This window comes from Chinchilla lanigera, unplaced genomic scaffold (assembly GCF_000276665.1).
Source record: "Chinchilla lanigera isolate Chin_1 unplaced genomic scaffold, ChiLan1.0 scaffold00155, whole genome shotgun sequence".
NCBI classification, from domain to species: Eukaryota; Metazoa; Chordata; class Mammalia; order Rodentia; family Chinchillidae; genus Chinchilla; species Chinchilla lanigera.
In genome coordinates this window covers 276796-300155 of record NW_004955556.1, presented here as the reverse complement: position 1 = coordinate 300155, position 23360 = coordinate 276796, and the positions used below count along the sequence as shown (strand labels likewise).

At 39.7% G+C, this 23360-nt stretch overlaps 1 protein-coding gene across 2 annotated transcripts; it reads right to left on the bottom strand.

Moving 5' to 3' along the window:
• Positions 1-2877: 2877 nt before the first annotated feature.
• LOC102023961 (beta-microseminoprotein-like) lies at positions 2878-17952 on the bottom strand. 2 transcript variants are annotated; one of them, XM_005412550.1, is made up of 7 exons: positions 17904-17952; positions 14717-14899; positions 13628-13734; positions 13176-13332; positions 8877-8979; positions 7669-7774; positions 2878-3105 (listed from the first exon to the last, which is right to left on the bottom strand). In XM_005412550.1, the coding sequence occupies exons 4-7, from the start codon at positions 13305-13307 to the stop codon at positions 2976-2978; spliced, it is 471 nt and encodes a 156-aa protein (XP_005412607.1). In that variant the 5' UTR covers positions 13308-13332; positions 13628-13734; positions 14717-14899; positions 17904-17952; the 3' UTR covers positions 2878-2975. The 2 variants fall into 2 exon arrangements, with proteins under 2 accessions (XP_005412607.1, XP_005412608.1); XM_005412551.1 differs by lacking the exon at positions 13176-13332.
• Positions 17953-23360: the final 5408 nt, after the last annotated feature.

The following is a 23360-nucleotide window of genomic DNA, read 5'->3' as shown; positions in this document are numbered from 1 at the left end:
CCATTTACCTATAAAGACCTCGAGTTTATCTTTCTTTATAGCTGAGTAATATTCCATTATATAAAAGTACCACAATTTTCTTATCCAATCCTTGGTGGATGGACATTTGGGTTGCTTCTACAATTCAGCAATTACTAATTGTGCTGCTATGAACATAGGTGCACATATATTGCTGTGATATGATGTGTTCAGATCTTCTGGGAAAATACCCAGAAGGGGAATAGCTGGGTTGAATGGGACCTCTAGACCTAGTTTTCTGAGGAATCATGTGCAAGCAGTGCTTTGCCTCACTAGTGTAAAACCTGAAAGAGTTAATTTAAACTAGATGGTATGATAGACATTGTGAAATGATAGGAAAACACTCAAGGGTAAAGGGCAACTGGGATGGGGGAAAAGAGAAGGGAAAGAAGGAGAAATTTTGATGTATGTATATACAGCATAGTTAACATAGTTGTTCGACTGTCTTCTATTTCTTTGCTGAAAGAATCTGTCAATGAGTCTTTGATTGATCAATATTGCATGTCTCTATCTGTTTGCATGAGAAACCACTTTGACGATATCTATGTGTAATACAACAAGCACTGTTAATTTCTTGCCACTTTGTTTGTAAGTCTGTATTGTCTGTACTGTTCTTTTGCTATTTTGTAAAAGGTTGTCTGTTTGTTAATATTTTCCTCCTTTTATTTTTAAAATTAAAAAAAAAGAAAATGAGTACAACTACTACAAAAATTAGTATGGAGCTTCCACAAAGACTAAACATAGAATCATAGTATTACCTAGGTATATTACTCTTGAACACTCTTGCAAAAAAATAAAGACTGCATAGTATAGAGATATGTTATATAGGGATGACACAAATACTGACATGTTTATAGCAGCACCATCCATGATAATTAAGCTGTTCAGACAGCCATTGGTGCTCATCAGTGGACAAATGGATAAAGGAAATGTGCTGTATATACACAGTGTAATATTACCAAGCATGAAAATAAAAAATCTTGTCATTTCCAGTAAAATGTATGAAACTAGAAACAATTAGGTGATATTTGGCAGATGCAGAAAATTAAATCTAATAATTTCTTTTACATAAGAAATGTAAAAAGTACATAAATGAATCAATAAAAAGGTAAAATAAATGAGATAGAACATGAAACCAGGAAATAGACATCTGAAGATGGCAAAGCAGAGAAGTAGGATGTGGAGGGAGGGTAGATGGGACAAAAGATAAGAACAGATATGTTAAATTTATGTAGCAACTTCTTGAAAAGAACCCATTATGACCCAACATTAAGATGATCTGAGAATATCTTGGCAGGATCCAAAACACAAGGCAGGATGGAGAGCCAAAGTGGAGGAAAGGCCAATTTATTTGCTATGGTACATGCCTGCTCTCTGGCCCAGTGGAGAACAGATAGATGGGATATGGATTGTAAACAACACAAAAAGCACATCAGGACAGGTTTTCAACAGTGCCCTGGTACCAGATTTTACTACTCCTCACTGCGAGTTCCTCAGTGGCCTGGTGGTCTTTTTTAGGCAAAGGAATTGTATTAGATGTCCTTGCTCACACTACAAGGGACAGCACTGGTATTGCACCTGCTTCTGACTGCCATTATCCTAGTGGTGAAGGGATGTTGAAAGTCCTCCTTGCTTTTACAGGCTGCCTTGGGAATGATAGGGCTTCCCTTTACTGCTTGTAGATTTTAACATTTATTCAGGATGCGTCATCTGTACTTTTTCCTCTGGTGCCTTCTAAGGTGTGCTGATGGATGAGGCATGCACCCCCTGCAGGAGCCCACTTCAGTGAGTCACCCTTTAACACACCCCTTTCGAGTTCTCTTTTTGCCCTATCTGTGGCATCTTTATCTAGTCTGGGTGTGGATTAGGAGAAAAATGAGCAGAAGTGAGGGTCCCAAAGGTGAGTAAAAACCACTGGAGGAGCCAAATGTGATCCCTTCCTCAGGCAGAGACAGGGCTGTGTCAGCACTCAACTCTCTCATCATCCTGGCCCTCTTCAGTGCAGATGCAGACTCTGCAATAAAACTTTTCTATATCATAAGATGACCACCAAAGCATGTCTTTCCCCTAGGATGACCATAAACCCTGACAGGCATGCCTGAACTGTTCAGCATATACAGAACAAGTTTGAACAGAAAAGATGGATCCAGGGATGAAGTTCTGTATCTGCTGCCCAATGATTGCTTTTTGAGACATGTCAGATACACAGTGCTGTAAGCTCCAGGACAGCAGAGGCCTGAGCTCACTGTCCATTGCTGGATCCCAGGCCTGGTGCCTTGCCTGGCCCTGGACACTCAACACTTTGAACAGAGAGCACATGCTGTCTACCATGGACACTGATTGAAATCAACAATGTTGGTGTCTATGTGCAGCAACAGATACCTGTATCCCTAATCCCAGGCCTGTGTTCCCGCAGAGCCCTGGACTTGATTCCCTGTGGGGCTGCATGGTATCCTGTGGAATCTTTTTCAGCCTATGCTGTCCTTTCCTGCTGTTATGTAAAGCAAATGCAAAGGAAAGTGGGGACAGAGAAGTCAGAAGGAGAGTAGTATGGGTGATAATGAACACCATATACTAAAGAAGGGGTGTGATTTAATCTTTAATGCATTTATTTTTACTTTTTTCACCAAGATGTATGGTGCAGGCAATAGAAGGTTGATGTGTGAAGTGTTGCAGTGGTGACAGTGGTACCTTGGTGAGGGATATATGATGATTTCCTATAGTACATGAAACATGCTGTGACTTTCACTCATATTTCATTTTGACTTCCCCTTTCAATGCCTGTGGCTTTTATAGTATGTGATTCCTGCAAACACAATTGGTAAATGTAAAGAACACTCATGTTCAAGGTTTCTCAAGAATGATTTACTGCTATGTAGGGCTACACAATCAGAGACTATTAGAGTCCACAGGAGTGACAGTCCTGCTCTTGGTGCCCTGGACCCACTGGAAGGGCATCACAGCATCCAGGTCGTAACAGCACAGGCTTTTCCTGGGTCCTTACGATCCACAACATGGTAGGTGCAGTTCTCAGGATGGAAGATGGCATGACACTTTTTTTCATCATAATCGATAGGTACAGAAGCTCTGTCATGGTGAAAAGACCAAGATCTATTAGAAAGATGTGACTGCAGCCCACACCAGCCTGACACCCAATTGGATGGGATCATGTTCATCATCGTAGGGCACCCCTTGGCTAGCAGCCCAGGAGCTGGGCTTCAGACTCCCTGACCCGTGCATCCAACAGTCACACAGACCATCCTTCACACCAGTAACAAACTCCAACCTTCATACACAGAACACGACCAGCCAGAGCAGGTCTCTCAAATGCTGGGAAAGGGAAATCTTGCCAGTCTGGCCCTTTGTACATTCCTGTTTAGAAAGTAGCCAGCACTGCCATTGCTGGAATGTGAGAATGAAAGGTGGTTCTTGAACAGCATGGTGACCTGTAACCAGAGGAGTGAACTCTAGGCCAGGTTAAAATAACCTAAGGAGATAATAATTAGATTTGGGCCACATTTTGGGGACCATTCACTACACACTAAGCAATGCACAGATTAGGGGTCACTGTCCCCAAGAAGCCCATCTCATGGTACTGGATTTAAACTGTCCTTAGAGGACAGAGGCAGCCAGCATCATAGCCCTGCAAGAGAATGTTTCCTTCCATAAGGTGACCTTGGATTTGTATTTTAACAAAGGAGGATGTTTCAATCCCCTTATGGAGCTGTCCTGTGCATTGTTGCTCCTCCATGTTCACTGCTTAGCCCCGGACTACGGCACTCTTAGCAGCTGGGGTTCAGTGAGAGAGGTCAGACATCTGCTCCAAGGGACTGAGACATTGGACAATGACCCAGGGGACCAGGTACCTTTAAATCATCATCTTGTGAATTGTAACACCTGCAGCCATGCTCCAGGCTCTCTGCTTCTTGTGGCATAAACTATGGTATGGTTAAATTGAATTGCAAAATATTCTGAGGAGGTATGATATGATTCTATGGTAGTGATACTGCAATGTAAAGTGGACAAATTTGACCACACAGTGGCAATATAATATTTCCTATCAATAGCACATGGAAAAAAGTGTGCCAAAAATGATGAGAAAAAGTTGAGGGTTTTATTTGTAAAGAAGTGAAATTGTATTTTTTTTACTTGTACTCAGGAATTTTATAGCTAGTATGTTCTGATGTACAGATATGAGAAATGTCATTTCAACCTTAAAAACTTGCGTGCAGATGGAGTTGTGAAATGGGGCAGCTCCTGTGGAAAACACCCCAGGAGTTCTTCGGGAGTTACACCTATAGTTCCATATGACCCAGCAGTGCCACTCCCAGTACAGAGCCCCAAAGAATAGAAAGCAGGGACACAAACACACTTGTATGTTCCAGCAGCGTTATTCAGTACAGAAAATTAAAAAAGAGCTGATATCCAATGTCTCTCCACACCTGAGTGCATTATCCAAGTGTGGGGTGACAGTGCCTTTGAATGTAGCTAAGTGTGATGGAACAAAACTCCATCATGCAGAAATAGGGCTGAACTTTGAGCAGCTGCCCAGAGAAATAAGCCCACACAACAGGCAAGCATCAAGGTTCCACTGACATGAATGATGGAGAAGAGGTAAAGTCACCTGTACAGAAGGAGGAGATTAGATAGACAGCCTCAGGGGTGGACAGGAGTGGCAGATGAAAGTTACAGCTTTAAGTGTTCACAGTTTGGGTTTGCTGTAATTACAACTACTTAGAAACTGCCTTGCACCGTGTTGAAGGCCTGTTATTCCTGCTCCCTGGAGAGGTGAGGTAAGAGAATTTCAACTTCAAGGCCAGCACCAGGAGCTCCATTGCAGAGAGAAACAGAAACAAAAGAATACAGTACTCTAAAAAGTTAGAAAGTAATGATGATGGCCTTAAAATAATGTGAATATATTCAATACCATTCAACTGTACAATTTAAATATAGTTATAAGATTGTACTACTATATGTAATATATGATTTATTTCAAGAAATGATTGAAATACTCTTGCAAGTTGTTTTTAGGATGTGAACATACATAATTCTGCCATTTGTGTGCAGGACCAAGTTGCTGGGCAAAAGACCATCAGTGAATAAAATTTTAATTCTATTCACACCTAGTATGGGAGGGGACACAGCTAGGAGAGCCTCAGCAGAGACATCACAAACATCATGTGGGATGCCCAGAGATGAGCTTGGGAAAAATTAACCCTGTAGCTCCCTCACTGCAGACACTCCCTCACTGTCTGAACAATGGGCTTCGGCAGGCTGGACCCAGGTACAGTGAAGGCCAGGACACCTACCTGCCCTGTTCCAAGAGCCTCACCCTGGGATTACAGATAGTAATGACCTGGATATCTGGACAGTGTCCTGAAGAGATGCCATGGTTCCAAATACTGTCCTACAGAAGTTGAGGCAGATGGGTACCATGCCACACCCAAAATAAAAATGAAAGCTCATGAGAAAACAGACATGACAAGAAGGGGGTCAGTTCTTGGGAACAGGAGCTGGCTCTGAACTGGAGACAAATGAGCACATGCCTAAAGGTAGAGCAATATATCACTTGGGCTAGGAAATTTGGAAGAAAGGAAGAAAAGGGCACCTGAAAGCCTGGTCATATACCAATTATTTTACTGTCCTAGACTTTGGACCTCAGATCTAGGCCCAGAGAAGCTCCTGGGTTCCTACTGGGTGAATGGATACCTGCAGAATCTCATTTCCCACATCCACCTGATAATGCCTAGCTCACAGTAAGGGAAAATGGGGCACAGAGAAGTTGAGGAACTTCCCCTGAGACACAGAGGAACTACACAAGGAAAAGTAGGTTCAGACAGGCCACTGTGACTCCAGGGTCAAGTTTCTTCCTTCACAGCTACTAAGACCAGCCGATATTCTTCTGTACCCATGTCCCTGGGAGGTAGAGAAGGGTCCTGTGGACATGCTGGGATGACCCTGCTCTGAAGGGCAAAAGATGGTCTGAATTCAATAAAGGATCACTGTCTTGTGGGAAGGAATCTTCCATCAGCCTGGATGCTGACCAGGACACATTTCAGAGTCACAGTGTCAGTATGCTGCAAAGACATAGTGAAATAGCAGAGCCTGAAAGTCAAAATGTAGCTATAAAAGGCCACTACTTTGCCTGAGAGGCTCCTCCACACACCAGCCTCAATCCACCCATCAGACTTTTGTCCTTCTTCACTGTGCACCAACAATCAGACCTCTCAGTCATTGTAGGCAAAGTGTTTGAGACACTTAAACTCACATAAGCCTAGGTTGTTCTCATTAAGTCAGCTGCTCACTCTTCTGTTCAGTGGAGTAAGATAAGACTCTGAGTCTCCTGGAGGGATTCAATCGTGGGGGCAAAGCTGAAAATTGCTACTTTTCACAGATTCTGGTAGCAAAGATATTCTTTTCAGGTAAGGGTGAAACTTGGCTCTAGCTCATTTTCTGGCCATGTCTGAAGGCCTGTGTTCTTTCACAAAACAAAACACAGAACACTACTCTTTGCTTTGAAAGACATTATAAACTAAGGACTGGTATGTGCAGGATGGCAGGTATCTATGCTCCAGTTTATCAAAGCCTACATATTTGGCTTCCATAGAAGCCTAGCCCAAAACTTCTGCTGAAATCATGCTTGCCCTGATTTCAATTTGAGCCCCAAAGAGCACAGGGCTTACATAACAAGGCACACACAGATTTTTCCTGACACCTCTCAGCTCATCTCTCTAGCTGTACTTAAGCACTCTTGGCAAAATTGCGAAGGCAAGGCTACAGGGACTATAAGGTCAAATTGGAAAACCCGATCATTAGATACACTTTCCTTGTGCACAAGAACCTGTGTGAATATGGGTATTTCTGAATAAAGTTGCTGATCACGTTTCAAAAATAGCTAAAGAAAATGGAGCAAGAGAAGAGTTACTTTAAGGACCAGAGAAATAAAAGGTAGTCCAGCCATACAGTTGAGTATTATGGATCTTGAAGAGGAAGGATATTCCAACACACTGGAATATCTTATTTATCCAACACACTGGATAAATCTTAAGGACATAGTCCAAAGTTCAGTTAACTAACCCCAAAATGTTAAAAGCTGCATTTCTCTGTTATCTGAGACTCTTAGAGACATAGGCTTTGTAGATATGGAGGGGACAATTGGGATAGCCATGAGTTGGGGAAAGGGAAGGGCAGCGATGGTTGAAAGGGTGCTGGGTTTTAGTTGTGCAAATGCAATGAATCTGGGAGTGAGTGATGAATGTTGCAGAATAGCATGAATATATCTAATGACAATGAGCTGTGGATAAAACACATGGAAGCTAACTCCCCTCTGCACACTCACACTTCTGGAATGCTGCCTCATGTACACTTGGGACTGTGGGTAATGAGAGGCTTGGATCAAGGCTCATGAAGGCCAATAACTGTGCCCTCTGATAGAGGCATAAGTGGTAACAGTTGGGTCATCTGGAAATGAACTTTGGAGGAAGAATTGGAAATTTTGTGAATCTCCAGTCAATTTTTTTCTCTAAATCTGAAACTGTGCTACACAATTTTATCTCCTTGAAATAACCAGAGGGTGAGGTACTGATCAGTGATTAATCTGCTTTTGTCAGAAAGCCAGGTCCATCTTGGTCAGCATGGCATGAGACTCACATGTTGCAGCATTCAATTCCACTGTCACTGCAAGAACAGTCCTCACAGTATTGTGTCTTCCAAGTTGAGTTCACTGGGTATATTGTTCCATCAACATCTTTGCATACTGAAACAGCACAAAGGACATCATCAGTGGAGTCTCAAAGCATGCGACAGGAAAGAAACGCTGTCAGAAAACTGAAGCCAGCCCCTGTCATGTGATCATAAGAAATTTGACAGTTGCCTAAGGAAGTATTCTGTATTCTAATACTGTGCATTCCATGTCACTAATAACATTTTCCTATACCAAGTTTAACTCTTTAAATATTGTATTTCCATATAGGTAATGCCTTCCTCTTTAATGTTACTAGAGTCACAAGGCACTTGTTTTTCCACATTATTCTGCACAAGCATCTCTGACAAAATATTTTACTTCTGTTCCTATTTTGTTTTGAATCACAGTCTCTCAATTCTTTGTGTGACTGTAAATATCTTAAAAAAATACACATGGAAGATCACATTCTCAGAATGCACAAAACCTTAGTTTTAATACCTGGACTCAAGCAAACAAACACAAACAATTCTAAGCAACCTAAATCATTTGTGCCCATGCTCCCCTACTCCTGGAACTATGAGATCCAGATCTCTTGTTGTGGACACATTAGACCATATGTTTAGAACACTAAAACACTCCCTAAGTGATGCTAATATTCAACCAGGGCTCAGACCTTCTGCTGAGGCCCCTGATGCCCATGTATGTTTGCAGGATTCACTTGCTCGGCATCACCCAGGTTTGTTCTGGAAATTGCATTCTCATACCTGCCTTCAGCTTCTCTGAGTCAACACCTTCAGGTTAATGCCTCCCTCTGGCTTGTCAGGCACCTCAATCCCTGAATACATCTTTGGATGCTGAAAGTGGTTCTCAACCTTAATTGCTTCTGGATGTCAATCAAGAAATTTCTGAATATGCAGCTCTGAATCCAGAGATTCTGCTTCACCAAGTCCTTGATAGATCTTGAGAATTCATACATTTCAAAAGTTTTTTAGGCAATTCTCAGCCAGGCAGAATGAAGAATCTTTGTGCATATGCAGGCCAAGGTGGAGACACATTTGCCTCCATTTCTATAACTCAAACATCTCCTTCGAGGTAGATCCAATTATATTTATTTGACAGCTGGTCCTACCTACTAGGCTGCAGTAACATAATGTGCACTGAAACCAGGACTTACCAGGTGGGTAACTTTCACTACTTTCTGTGGGCATCAAATAACAATGAGCACTGCATGAAGACATGAAGGTGGCCAGGACCAGGAGGCTTCCCAGGAGAGTTTTCTGTAATGTAAGGAAAGTCATGGAAGAAAGTGAGTGCACTCGAACTATCATCCTGGAATGAGAGTCACATGCAAGACTCCCTTCAGGATCTGGCAAGTGGATCTGACAGTAGATCTTCTTCCCTCGGGTGACCGGTCAGGCAACCAGACCTACACTCACTAAGAAAATGATAGATAAAATTAAACACGTCAAGGATCCCACTGCTGCAATGAGAATGTGCTTTCTTATTGCAATGGAATTTTAGGAAACCTTTGTAGATGTGTTGAACATTTTAAGTTGTGTTTATAAAAGGCAGAAATGAGAGCGGTATTGAGAGGTTTTGAAAACAAGACAACATATACAAAGACATAGCACAAAGAAAATCCAGTCAGAGGATGGTGGAACCCAGTAGGCCACAGAAGTAACTAGGAAGGCAGATTAAAGCCAGGTTGAAACAAGGACCCTGCTGCTGAGGACTTTATTTTTCACATGATAAAGACCTTTTTGTTGTCATATTTTTATTTTATTGTATTGTATTTTTGTGGTTCTGGACTGTATTCCAGTCCAGATAAGGGCAGGTCTGATGAGTGTGTGAAAAAAGTTGTTAATTCAGGTTGAAACTGGTAGGATGAGAGATGTACAGATGACAAAAACATCTTTTAAGAAGAGCAAGGTACACAAACAAATCTCAGTGTGTGATTCAGGGAATCTTTAGAAAGCAGATGGGGTGGGGGATGTCCTTCTGGAAGGTGCTTGAAGTAAATGAAGTGATGCTATAATGTAGGACAGTACAGATGAAAGAGTAGAAAGATGGATATAGGGGATAAAATAGAAAACGCAGGGAGTGTTCAATAAATGTGGATGAATGACCTGTAAAATAAATGTGCTCTTTGAGATCAGGAGAACTGATCTGTGAAAAGTGATTTTTGAACAGTGGTTGTAGAGCAGATGGTGGACAATTTAGAGAAGAACCAGAGTAAATTTCCCTGTGTCTTCACTATGAAACAAATTTTACAAGGGATTTCTCTAGACTGGGAGCCTGCTCCTCCCAGAATGCTCAGCTCTCTTGGAACTGCACCTGGATCTCTGTTCTCCTGCTCCCCTGCAAACCCAGGCCATCCTTGGATCCCACATATCTGGACTAGGGCTATGACTAAAGACACCAAGAGTCAAGAGCCTGGATGTCTGCTACTCCTACCCCCTGACTTCACTTGTCCTTTGTCACAGATATCAAGCTTGTCTATTTCAAGGACACAACAGTATGGCCAGGTTCCATGGGATAGTGTGGCCACAGCTGGAGAAGAAAATGAGTGGGGCAGGTGCTGTATCTGGGCCATGTGATTGCTGCCTCCAAAGAAGTGCTCTGAGAAGGTAATTGCATTGTATACTATCCAGAGTTTTTGCTGCAATGATGGCAATGGTGCTAATGCCTGAAAGTTCTTTCCACCTTTCTGTGCCACATGCCAAGAGTTTTACAGAAGGTGTGACATGGGAAGACAATAGTAATAAATGAAATAGGAATTATTAGCCCAGGAAATTTCACCCACGTTGTAACAAATGTCCATATGTAGATAAATTGGAACCACACTGAAAGCCCAGAAAAATCCTTTTGCTGACCATACTCATAGGGAAATTGAGGCATATATAAGGCAAATATCTCGATATGCACAAGAATCACTTATGACAAACAGTTCACAGCGAACAATCCATTCATGCATGGGAATATTCTCACACTAATTTTAACATTTGCAGCCATATCTGCACTTCTGAGACTTGACCCAAAGAGAAAGAGAGAGAGGCAAAGAGCAACTCCACTGCAGGCTGCTCAGTGCAGTGGGAAAATGGGAAACCACAAATAGCTCAGGTTGCAGCTATCTGAGAATATGGGAACTCAGGAAAGAACCCAGTAGGCTGACAGATAATAAGGAAAAATGACATAATCCAAGGATCATTGGGGTTTTTTCAGTGACTTGAAGCTAGATGCAAATCAGTTTAGATGCAGTGACAGTTGTGATGGAGACAGGAGCTTAGATACAGACTGCAGGGATGGGCCAAGTTTGAGGAAGACATTTTTGGGTATTTTGTTGTGAATATGACAACTTCAAGCTTTTCTCTTACTTTGTACATTTTCCCCAATGACATATATTAGATTCACAGCTATCAAGGAATGAATTAATGATTTAAAGTATAAACAAAACTGAAGCTCGTTACATGTAACAACATCAGGATTTAGAGCTGCAGTTGCATTTTTTGTCTCAGTCTCCATTTTTCTTACCTTAAAACTTAGTGGAAACCTACAATTTTCTTTCTTTCAAACCTGCCCCTCTGACAGAATTTTGTTCTTTGAATAGAGAAGGTTTCCAGTGCCTGTGATGATCTTGTTTCACTGAGTCACAGAGCTATGGCATCAGAGGAGAAAAGCCATTGGCCAGGGACTTTGCCTTTGGACCTCATCTCCTGGACAGATCCACAGGAAAGCTGACAAAAACAGTACTGCTTTAACACTCGGGTGCATTCCTGAGGGAGCTTGGTAAATACAAAGCTGGAAGTTTCTGCTTCAGTAGATCTACAAACTCAGAGACCAGGTCCCTGGTCATGCTGGTGTTGATGCTTAAGTCCAAGGATCCCCTTGAGTATAGAGGCACTAAAGTCTCATCCCACTCATGCATTCTGTCCTCACATCTGCTTTTGCTCTGTTTGACTTATTCCTGCATCCTGAACCCCTGATCCCTAAGATGTGGTACCCAGGAGAGTGGGATCAGGAGAAGCTTTCTTTAGGGCTTTCCCATTGCCCTATTTCACCACAGAGAAGTTAATCCAGTGTGTCTGTGGTGGAGTCAGGGTCAATGTCTTTCAAAGAAGCCTCCCATGCCCAGTGACTCTACCAGAAAGTCATGTTGGTGAAGTGCTGGCTTGGGGAAAGACACCTGGGTTCCTGGCTTCCCCAGGTTTGAGGTTCAAACCAGGTGGCAGCTGCTTCCCCCACCTCTGTTTCCCCATTTGTAAAATGATACATAAGTTGCAGCTCTTAAACTATATTTAATTCCAAAAGCCACTCACATAGGGACCACGATTGAGACATATATTCAAACTTAGAGAACCTCAGCATGACGTCTTAAATATCAATATAGAGTTACAACAGCATATGTTTCTTTTCCTTGTTATACTTCTCTCCCTCCCCAATAGGGAGCCACTCTCCCATAACAGGATAAGTGATAGTGGTACTGATGCTGTCTATTAATACTCACTTATAAACAATATCAAAGGGGGGAGGACATGAAGCAGGACTTAAAACTAAAAAATCTGTTGTTCTTTGCTCTACTGCAGATAAAAAGCCATAACTTTTGTCCCTGTAAGTAAAATTTTGTAACCTCCTGTTCCCATAACATCCTGTTATGCCCAAGCAGGGCCACCAAGATCTGCTACAAGACTATCACAGCTTGACAAATGGCTTTTGTTCTCCTTCTGCCAGCCCACAAGTTTCAACTGAAGACTAACCCCCTTGGCAGCAAGTGTAAAACAGAAGCCCTTCCTTTGTTCAGCTGTCAGCTCTTTTTGGACAGAAGTCCATTGAGCCAGGTGTGCACCTAAATAAACTCCTGTGATCCCTTGTCTCTTGAATTGTGCAAAACTTGGAAAACATAATGTTGAGTGAAATAAACCAGACACACAAGCTGAAATATCATATGACATCTCTCATTTGAGTGAGGCAAAAGTAAAAACAGAGAAAATGATAAAGGATGGGTAGAAAGGGAGAAGGAGATGGACCACTTACTACAGGGAATTTGTCGAAGGGAACAAGTGGAGGGTTGCGCAGGAGAGAAAGAAGAAATGAGAGGAATAAAGAAGTGCTATATACACTCAGCAATGCCTAACTCGGACATTAACACAAACACTGTATGACAATTAATGTAAACACAATTAATGTAAATACTATATGGCATAATGTGAGCTAAGACAAAAAATATTAGCAAATGTCACTGGATTTCCCTTTAAAAAATATCAGCAAAATTGAAAAAGGTTATAGAGGAATTGAAGGAGGGGGAAAGAGGAGGGAAGGGGATTAAAAAAGAAACAAACAGTAATATGTACATGTACAGACTCCCAAGATGACTGTAAAGTGTATGAGTTGCAAACATGTACTGATTTTTTTTAAAAGCTCTCCCCTCCTGACTCTACCAGTCACACTTGTGAGACTCTGGACTGGAGAGTAATACCTGAGTTCTCATCTCAGCTCCCCCAGGTTTAGGGTTCAAACAAGGTGGCAGCTTCTCCCCCTTCTCCATCTCAGCTTCCTCCTTTTTGATGTGACACACAAATTGCAGCTTTGAAGTTACATTTAATTCCATAAATCACTGAGGTAGGGTCCAAGATCTAGATGCATATTAAAATATATGGAACCTGAGAATAGTTTGTATCTTAAAGAATAGATCTATTCCTTTTATTTTCTAATGTCCCACATCCATTGTACACATTAGATTATAATATAGAAATTATTTAAAGCTGGGTGGCATTAAGCAATAAATTCATGATAAGGAATAAGTGCAATAGCATATCAAATAAAAGTATCTATTCATGTTATCTTTGCTGATATTCATGCATGAAATTAGTTATCTGCTGATGTTAGGCAAGTGCTTATCTTGGTGGCATCCCCGACCCAGTTACCTACCATTGTGGTGAGCAGGACTCTGTTCAGACAGGTGCATCCAAGAACAGTCACATGGAGAATTTATACAGGACAGAGTCATCACACGTTGGACATTCTGGGAGAGACAACTGGCCAAGAAACCACTGAGTATTTACAGAACACTGCTTATTGGCTGATAAATATATTTGTAGATGCTTTATCGGACTTTTGTATATTTACCAGATCACCGTGCAATGTCTTTGACCTTTTGTGCACTCATGACATATGTTTGCACTAGACTTGAAAGAGCAGAAATACAAAGAACATTCCCTTGCTGAGCACTCACCCTAACATTTATAGATTCCTAGGGATAGGTCATATGCACATGTGATTGCACCAAAAAAGATCATGCTCCAGCATGCAAGCTACAGGACAAGTTCTGAAGGTGGTTTTGTGGAGCCATAAACACAGCACAACAGGTGATCCTGGTGGCTTTCAAGGCCTGAGCTGAGGCTCAGAAGGTCTTGTGTGAGACAGCCGAATGTACCAGATATCCTCTCCTTCAGACAGGCACCTGCCTCCCTCCTGACTCCTTGTGGGAAGACTGATACTTTCCCCTCCCTTGGGTCTTGTGTTTGTGCATAAAATTATCTTCACCTCCTTCTCCAACATCATAACAACTCTTGATAATCTCCTACCTCTTTTGACTCTAACTCATTATTATTTGTCTATTTGTTTTCCTGAGAAATTATTTTGTAGATAATAATATGTAAAACAATAGCCATTGATAATTTCCTACCATTTTGTCTGTAATTTGCTAAGTCCCCCCTATTATTATGTTATCCTTCTTTTACTCTTTAAAATAAAAAAAAACAAAGTTCTTTATGTTTGAAGAAGTGCTGCCCACACTTGTGTTGTGTGCTGTCAACTGGGTTACTTTCTGAAGCACCCAGCCTGACTAGTATTCCCTCAATATCCCAACCCCTTGTGTTGCAGTCTGCCCTTTCCTTTCTGCAGCACATTCACACTCAGTGTACATGGGACAAAGAGTATCACAAAATTCACCTGTGTGCCCAATCCTGAGCTTTGCACCTTTCCCCAGGATCACTCACAAATTTGTAAAGGATTTACCTGTGGGAAACACTGACAGCATCACACAACCTCCTGCTCTAGGGGCTCTGTTGCCCCTTTGGAAAATATTCAACTTAAATGCCTTCAGAAAATATGTCTTCCTTTGCAATACAGCTCGAACTTGATGTGAGGGACTCTCAATGGTTCTCTTAATTCCCACCCCATTTTTCAGGTTGATTGCTCCTGAAAAGATAAGTAAAAATGCAGAGAAGTTGCTTATGGGCATCACTTTATGGCTCTTTATCAAGACACACTGGACCCTAGATACCGTGAAAAATCACACCATCTGAAAGAGGAATATGATGCCCACTGGCCCTTCTGGTTGAATAATCTGTAGACAGTACTCATCAGAATTGCTCAACTGGAGAGACCGAGCCAGGAGGTACCCAGGATACAAAATTGGCTGAAAAGACCCGGATTTTGGTTGCTTTGGTTAGCCCCCTAACGGTGGCTCTAAGCCACCTCCTAGATGCTTGGGTATCATACAAAGTAGCTTCTGCATCTCAATCCATGCTCCTGCTGATCCACTGACAATGGAAAGGCCCTGATCCTTTGACTAAGGACAGCCAAGAAGCCATCAAAGCAAAGCCCTTTTAGCGCCACTGGAGGAAAATTTCCACTGAGTGGAATCATGGGAACCAAACACCCAGGTGGCTACAGGAATACAGAGAGACATCAGATGGGAGGGGTTTCTGGTCTCTCTCCATGTGGCAGGTCAGAGTCATGCCTCATGGAAAGCCTGTTCTTTTTTTTTGACCATTCTGAAATATTTCCTAAACCGCAATTAGAGAATTTGAGGATTTTTGGCAGTCTACTTTCTCTCCTCTACTGGTTTCTGCTTGTACTAAGATAATTTTGTGGTTCAGGATACCTTGAAAACCTATTTCATCCAGTTTCAGACTTCACTCTTAGATCACAGAAAAGAAAGAAAAAAAAATAATGTTTTTAAAATCCAAGTGACCCCACAGCTCATAACCAAGAGAAATCTTGGAAGTTGCACCTGTACACAGGTAACCTTAAAATCTTTTATTTTTTTTCTGTGATATAATTTCAATTCCACTGCATTTATACATTGCTAAATTTGTTAAGCTATACCACTCTGTCTCACCATTTGAGATTTTTTTACTTATAAGTCAAATTAATTTAGTTTCTTTGTTTTTTTCAGGTAGAACAAATTGACTTTTGAGATTCTGTTTGGAAAAGGAAGTAACAGAAAATCATGACTGTGCTTGTATTTGTTCTGTTTTCACAAGCAATGTGAATGTTTAAATTTGTAACTATAATATTAAAAATTGTAAATATAAGTGAATATGTATTTCTAAGTATACTTATGTAATTTAAAGTCTCAAAATTATATGTTAAACACTTGAAAGTAAATTAAAATTCAGAAACAACTGTTGCAAATGATCAATTTAATATATTTTCTTTTTAAAGCTTATAAAAAAGAAAACATCTTTGGAGGTTTTTGTTGGATTTATAACTACTAAAAATTCAAAGTTTTAATCTTCATGAGTCCTCAGCAAAGTGTATGTTTCTAAAAGTTAATACTAATTAACAAAGGTATTCCTATATATAAATAATACAATGAAATTATGGTGTGTCTTAATAAAACAGCATAAAATGCAGACATTTAAATAACTTTATCAGTAATGGTAATCTTGTATGATTTTAACATTTTGTAGGGTTTTTAGGAAAATGTAAAGTTTAGAAAGAATTTGAGACAAAAAGGAACAGGGAAGAAAGAGACAATGACAGGTGTTCTTATATTCTTATGCTTCATCAAGGAGGAGAAAAAAAGAGTAGTTTTGTATTTAAAAAGGGTTTTAATGGTAAGTTTTTGCCTTCTGCAGAATGGAAAATGAGAGAAAGGGAAAACCAGAGCACTAAAGTGAGTCATAGTGGGTCTGAGGAAGTCCCAGAAATTTTGTGAAGAGTGAGGTTTACAAAAGGAAGTTTGCTCATTCATCTCCCTTCCCTTCAAGCTTTCTTGCCCCTCTCCATTTACTAAAGCTCTGCTCCTATTTTTCCTTCTATTCTTTTTTAAACACCCTTTTTCCTTCCTTCCCTTTCTCATCCTCCCTCCTTTGTTCCCCTTCCCAAATAAACAAGTTCTTCCTACTTCCCAATATCTATCCTTCATTTTGCTCCTTATTCACACTTAGGGTTTCTTAAACACAAGAAATAATGTGATATTTAATCTTCTGCTTCTGATTTATTTCACTCAAAATTTATTTCAATTTATTTCATGATGCATTCATTTACCTAACTATGTCTCAAGTTTATCCATCTTTAAGACAGAGAAGTACTCTAAGATATATTATGCCCAGGTACAAATTCCCTATGATGAATGTGATCCTTATGCATGTTAAACATGTAATTATAAAAAAATTTGAAAAATAAAAGAAGTTTGCATATGTGTAGAAGTTGTTTGTATTTAACAGATTTGAGTTCTTTAAAAATTAGTATTTCAAACATTAATAAAAACAATTCTAATTTTTTATATTTAATACTAGTATATTTTCTGGTGATTGTTTCTGTAATTATTTGAAATTTCTATCCCAGAATGCACAGATAATATCTTTTAATCAACATAATTTCTTTTGTTTTGGCCAGTGTTTAATTGGGGTTATTATTACTTGGCTAAGCTGTCTTATAAAATTAAAATTTGTTTAAATACTTATTTGCTTTAATGTCTTTTTACAGTCAGTTTATAAGAATGATTAACTCCGGTTTAACTCTGCTAAAGAACTATTGTTTTATCATTATATGGTGTTGATATAAGTATTGTAAAGAATATATAAAACTACTAAGAATCTGATAGTTCTATCTCAGTGGTACCATTAAGACTGTTATCTTCATGTGCTATACTATGGAAAACAACTAGATGGTTTTGTCATTTGCCTAAACTTATCAACACTGTTAAGTATGGCTGTTCCAAGTCTTTTTCATCACAGTTTTACTTTTTTCTAAAATCTGCAGCTAGATGCATGGGAAAGTCTTAGAAATACAACAACAATGTTGGGTTTACTTTGGTTGTCTTTAAAAAATTGATATGACTAAAATCTTTTGGCTACAAAGTAAAATTTTTTGGTTACAAAAGTAAAATATTTTGGTTACAAAGTAAAATTTTTGATTTTGTCTTAAAACTTTTTAACTGTTGCATCTCAAAATTCTACAGAAGTCCTACCTTAACAAAATGGATCTTCTTCAGTGTTTTAAGGTGGTATCTATTCCCTCCAAAAGAGAGAAGCTTAAACTTAATGATGTATACCACGTGCACTCAGCCTGAATCATTTTTAGTTTTTTTTTTTTTCCAGTACCGGGAATTGAACTCATGACCTCATGCTTGCCAGGCAGGCGCTGTACCACTGAGCTAAATCCCCAGCCCCTGAGTCATTTTTAAAATCCTATTTTTGTTTTACTTACTTATATAACTTGTATCTTTTAGGATGCAACATTGTCTGTCAAAGTGACGGTTGTCTAGAGATTTTAAACTGTTCCAACCCGAGAGCAGATGCCAGCACTAATCTCTTCTTTAGATTAAATAGTATGAGATTTGTTTATATCCATCAAAGTTTAGTGGAGAGTAAGTCCAAGAGTCATTTTAAAGGGCCTCTAAAAGTAGCAACTTTCTACTGACTACTTAAGAATAATGAGAATATTATTAATCGTTGTTTATGTTTATGGCATATGATGTCCACATTCATTGAAGTTAGTAGGCCATTCTACACGGCATATATTCACTCTACCTTTCTTCTCCATCTTTTCCTCCTCACCTTTGGTTCATTGGACCCCTCCCATATCCAAGTGATCCAGTCCCCTGTCTTATTCTATCTTACTTCATTTTTTTCTTAGTTTGTACTTTGTCTTACTCAGATGAGAGAAAACATGAACTGATAAAACAAAGAAAAACTAATAAGTTTACGATGTCTCAGGGAGGTTGAGGCAGCTGCAGTGGGAGTTGCCCCTGTGGGGAAAGAGGCCACAGTGATAAAATTAGCCCCTGGACAGGATAAACTATTACTCCTTTGTCACAAAGCGTGGTGACCTTCTCCTGTGCTCTTTCCAACAGACTGATCATAAAACACAGATAAAACCACCAGAGGGAGTCCTTACCAAAGAAAAGCCTAAGCCAACCCTCTAACTACATTTTACTTCACTAAATTTAATAATTACTAATGTTTTTACTTTTATGATATGTGTTTTTAGTATATAATGACAACATTCACTGTAGGGAATTTGTGGTATACAAGAAACATTTTAATTCTAGTTTTTCCTTTTTCCCTCCAATCCACTTTTATTTTTCCAGGATCATATTTATTTATTCATCTTACAAGACCTTATAAATTTAATTACCAAATATACAGTTTAGAACACAGACTAATAAAGCCAAAGAACATATAAAACATGAAAAACAATTGCATTAAGTCAAAGTACACTTTTAGATGAGCTGTACCCAATGGAGTATAGTACATGTTTTTTGCTCGCTTTTCTAATCATGTCTTTCTTCATAATTGTAAAGTTTTTCATATGAAACAAATCATGCAATATTTAAGATTGTGTGTCTGAGTTATTTTATTTAACATTAATTTTAGAGGACACACAGCTGGGTAATACATCAAAATTTCCTACCTGCTCTGATGTGGTAACGGACCTGAAGTGTGTTTTATTTTGATGGTGGTCAGTGCTCCTTTGCAAAAGCTACAGGCTGCTTTTGCTGAGTTCACTGACTCTGTATTTGAGCCAGAAAAATTGAAAGGGTGACTGAAATGCGTCAAAAGGCTTGGTAACTCTGTCTTCATATTCTGTCTGTCCTCTTTGCTGTGATAGAACCTTTGAGTAAGGTTCTACACAGCTCTGCAAACAGAGGTTACTGATATACATTTTACTTTGTAACTCTAATACACAGGTGATTTGAACTATGCCTGTTCAAGCCACTTTCTGCCATCTATTCCTTTCTTTTTTTTATTGAGGCCACTCCAGTGGTCTTGCAACAGCTAGAGCAGTGTAAGAAACAAAAAAACTTCAACCATATCATAAGATGTGCAACAAAGCACCAGGCCAGAATATTTGCAGATTGATTAAACCAGCTACAACAGTAAATCAGCAGTTCCCTGCAGTAGTCCATGAGCACAAGAAATATCTCTGGATCAGTCTTCCTGGCCAGTGCAAATTACTGGACTTTAGCCACAGCAGCAAATGCATGAAAGCCCATTGCTTTTCTTTTTCTGTGAAGAGCTTAATTCCTCTCTTCACCAATGCCCGCTCCATTAGGCTGAAGTCTCAGTATAGGCAGAGCCCTGTCCCCCAATAAAGCCATGCTGTGCAAGACTGTCTGTCCATGGAATATTTGACATGGGCTCCTGTCTCTTTCTCTTGTGTCAAAATGTCCTAAGTCTGAAATCAGGAGAATGGGGAAAATTTATTACTGGACATGAGTTTCATTTAGATGGGAGTGTTGAGGTCTGCTGTGTTATGGCATAGCAGATTGATGGATCACAACAGCAATCCACTGCAGTCTGCAGGAGGAAGAAGAAAGAATATGGAAAATGTTCACCATGAAGAAATAAATATTTGAGGAGACAGATAATTTAATCTCATTTAAACAGTGCACCTTCTGGGTCTCTTCTTGTTCCAGATGAATTTTCTGAATATTTTCTCTAGGTCTGTGAAATGTATCTATGGTATTTTCATCACAACTGCATTGACTCTGTATAAAAATTTTGGGAGTATGACCATTTTCACAATGTCATTTTTTCCTTTCCATGAGCAAGGAATATCTTTCCATTTTTTGAAATCATCTTTGATCTCTTTTCTCAGAGTACTGTGATTTTCACTGTATAGATCTTTACTTCTTTTGCTAGATTGTTTCCTACATATTTCAGTTTTTTGGATGCTATTGTGAAAGGTATGGTGTCCCTTATTTCTCTCTCAGCATATTTGTTATGTTAGTCAGTGAACTCAGCAAAAGAAGCCTGTAACTTTTGCAGTGGAGCACTGACCACCGTCAAAATAAAACACACTTCAGGTCCACTACCACATCAAATCAGGTAGGAAATTGTGATGTATATACCCAGCTATATGAAGACAACAGCATGTAATGTATAGCCATTGTTAATTCCTATCATTTTGTTTTGAGGTCATGTATCAGTTTTGTTGTTTTTGTTTTTCTCTTAATTGTTATTTTGTTAGTTTTTTTGTTTAAAATAAAAAGTGCAAAATGTAAACATGTATTAAAATTGCACATGGTACCCCATGAATTTGTGAAATTTTTATGTTTTATGTAACAGTAAAAGAATCTAATTCATATTTTGCAAGACAAAGACTTCCTTCTTTGGTGGTGAATCTCAGCTCATTTGTCACAGTGATAGAAATCTGAATGACACATCTCAACTATTCAGAACTTCTTCCATAAGAGATGGCACCAAGGAAATATCAAGATAGGTTTTGGAAAAATGAAAACCATGCTAGGAACAAAATATTCTGTGATCACAGTACAACTCCTACTCAAGGTACCTGCTGTGTCATACACAGAGCCGTGAATATCACACCACTTGCCCAATATTCCATGCTTTGTAGAGGTCCTTCCTGCCCCTTGGTGCCAAGGTGCTCTGACTCCTGAGGCTCATGGCCCATGCTCTTCTGTAAGCTAAGTTTCCATTGCCCTACCCAGTCATCATGATATCAGTTTTATTGAGGTTCCCTCTTGCTACATCACTAGAAAAAATAAAATGGAAAAGAAAATAAGGACATTTGCTTATCTGTTTTGAGTTAAAGTTAAAAGGAGGATAGACTCAGGTAGATAAATATTGAATTTGTGCAACAAGCAAAACCAGAGGGAAATATGTAGAGATAAGGTCTTGATCAATATTGAAATTGTTCTATATTCAAAGGAGAAATGATAGTGGTTGATAAATAATTACTAAATATGAGGCTGATAAGGAGGCTCTGTTCAACACCCCAAATATACTGCTTAAGAGTACATTGGCATTTACAAGTATTTTCTACTAAGGTTGTCACCTCCTCTTTTTTCTGGTGCTCCTAACACAGAGCAGGATGTTTCATGTAGTAATTCTGAGAAAAAAAAAGCTCAATATTCAGCTTTGCCAATGAAAACAGACCCTGCCAGCCTATGACAGAGAAAACAGCTTAGCAGAAAAGGTCTGTGGTACCATGAACCAGTCCAGGTTTCATTCTGAATATCAGGCATGAAAGAACACTTGAATACCCATCCAGATTAGGTCAAGATGCCAGAAGTATGGGAAAAGAGAGAGGCCAAAATGGGATGATTCCTGTAAGTCACTGATGTGGGCTCCTATGAACTGCATGCCTTGTCCACAATCTCATCTAAATGGATACCTGAGTAAGGTTGTAGGCAATGGAACCCATATAAATGATAGGATCTTTGGGTAGGAGAAGAGAAATTGTCCTCAGTTCCTGTCATGTCCTTGTCCAGGGAAATCAAAGCAGCCTTTGCATATGCCTGCACTGCAGTGCATGGTGAGATCAGCAGTCTTCAGTAGACAGAGCACAAGGGTTCCATACTGGATGCCATCATGGACATTTAATATCACCCTTGTGCCTAGGAGGGGTCATCACACCTGGGATGAGTGTACAGTGAGGATGGGGAAGATGCATCTTTTGGAGTCATGCATAGGACAGTGAATGCATTTATGGCTTCTGCTTATTAATATTTCATTGAGAATTTTGGAACTGTGTTAAGGGGGATATTTTTCAACAGTTATTTCTTTATGGTGTGCTTGTATAACTATCAGGTAAAGTTCTTTTTAAAAACTTTTAAATTATATTCATACATGTTTGCAGGACATGGAGCTTATGATCATTTTGTGGACAGGGTACATGTACATACTACATCTTTTTTCTTTTTTTAATTCCCTCCTAATGCATTGATATTATCCCTTAGTTATTAAGGACTGCTCAGGCCTGCAATCTCCCAAATGAGTGTACAGTGAAGGCTTCAATGAGTCAAGTGGTATGATTTTAGGGCTTCCTGGAGGATCAAAACCCTCTAAAGAATTTAAGATGAAGATCTTCTCTGGGAATCCTCTATTTATTTGTCATCAAAACAAAGGAGGGGAATATTGAAGAAAGGAAGGAATCTGAGCAGGACCAAAAGTCTGCTCACGGGATTCTCCAAGTAAGACATTATGTTAATTTAGGAGAACTATGTTATCTCCAGGAAGGTTACCACTCAGGAGTGAGATTCAGCTACAGTCTTTATCTAGTTAATAAAGGGTGGGGCCGGGTGTCCTTAGCTGTGGCTTTGTCTTGTCTTTTGAGGTGTCCCAGCTTCACCTGCCATTACAGGCCTCAGCTGGGAACAGTGACTCAACTAGGTTCACTTATTGTGAATCCACTGCCCATCTCCAGACAAGGGGCCTAGGCCTTGGACAGACTCACAGGTAAACATGGAAAAGCCAATTGGTTAATTTAAATCCTGCTCTGAGCCATTATGTAGTGGTCTCCATAACTCTTCCCCTCACCTCCCCATCCCCACTTCTCCTCTAATTGCCCTATCCAGATTTGCATTCTTGTGGATATTATTAAAGCTAGCTCATGTTGTGGCATAGAATGGCTTACATTCATTGATGATATCAGGGTCCTGTGCATGGCATACCTTTAT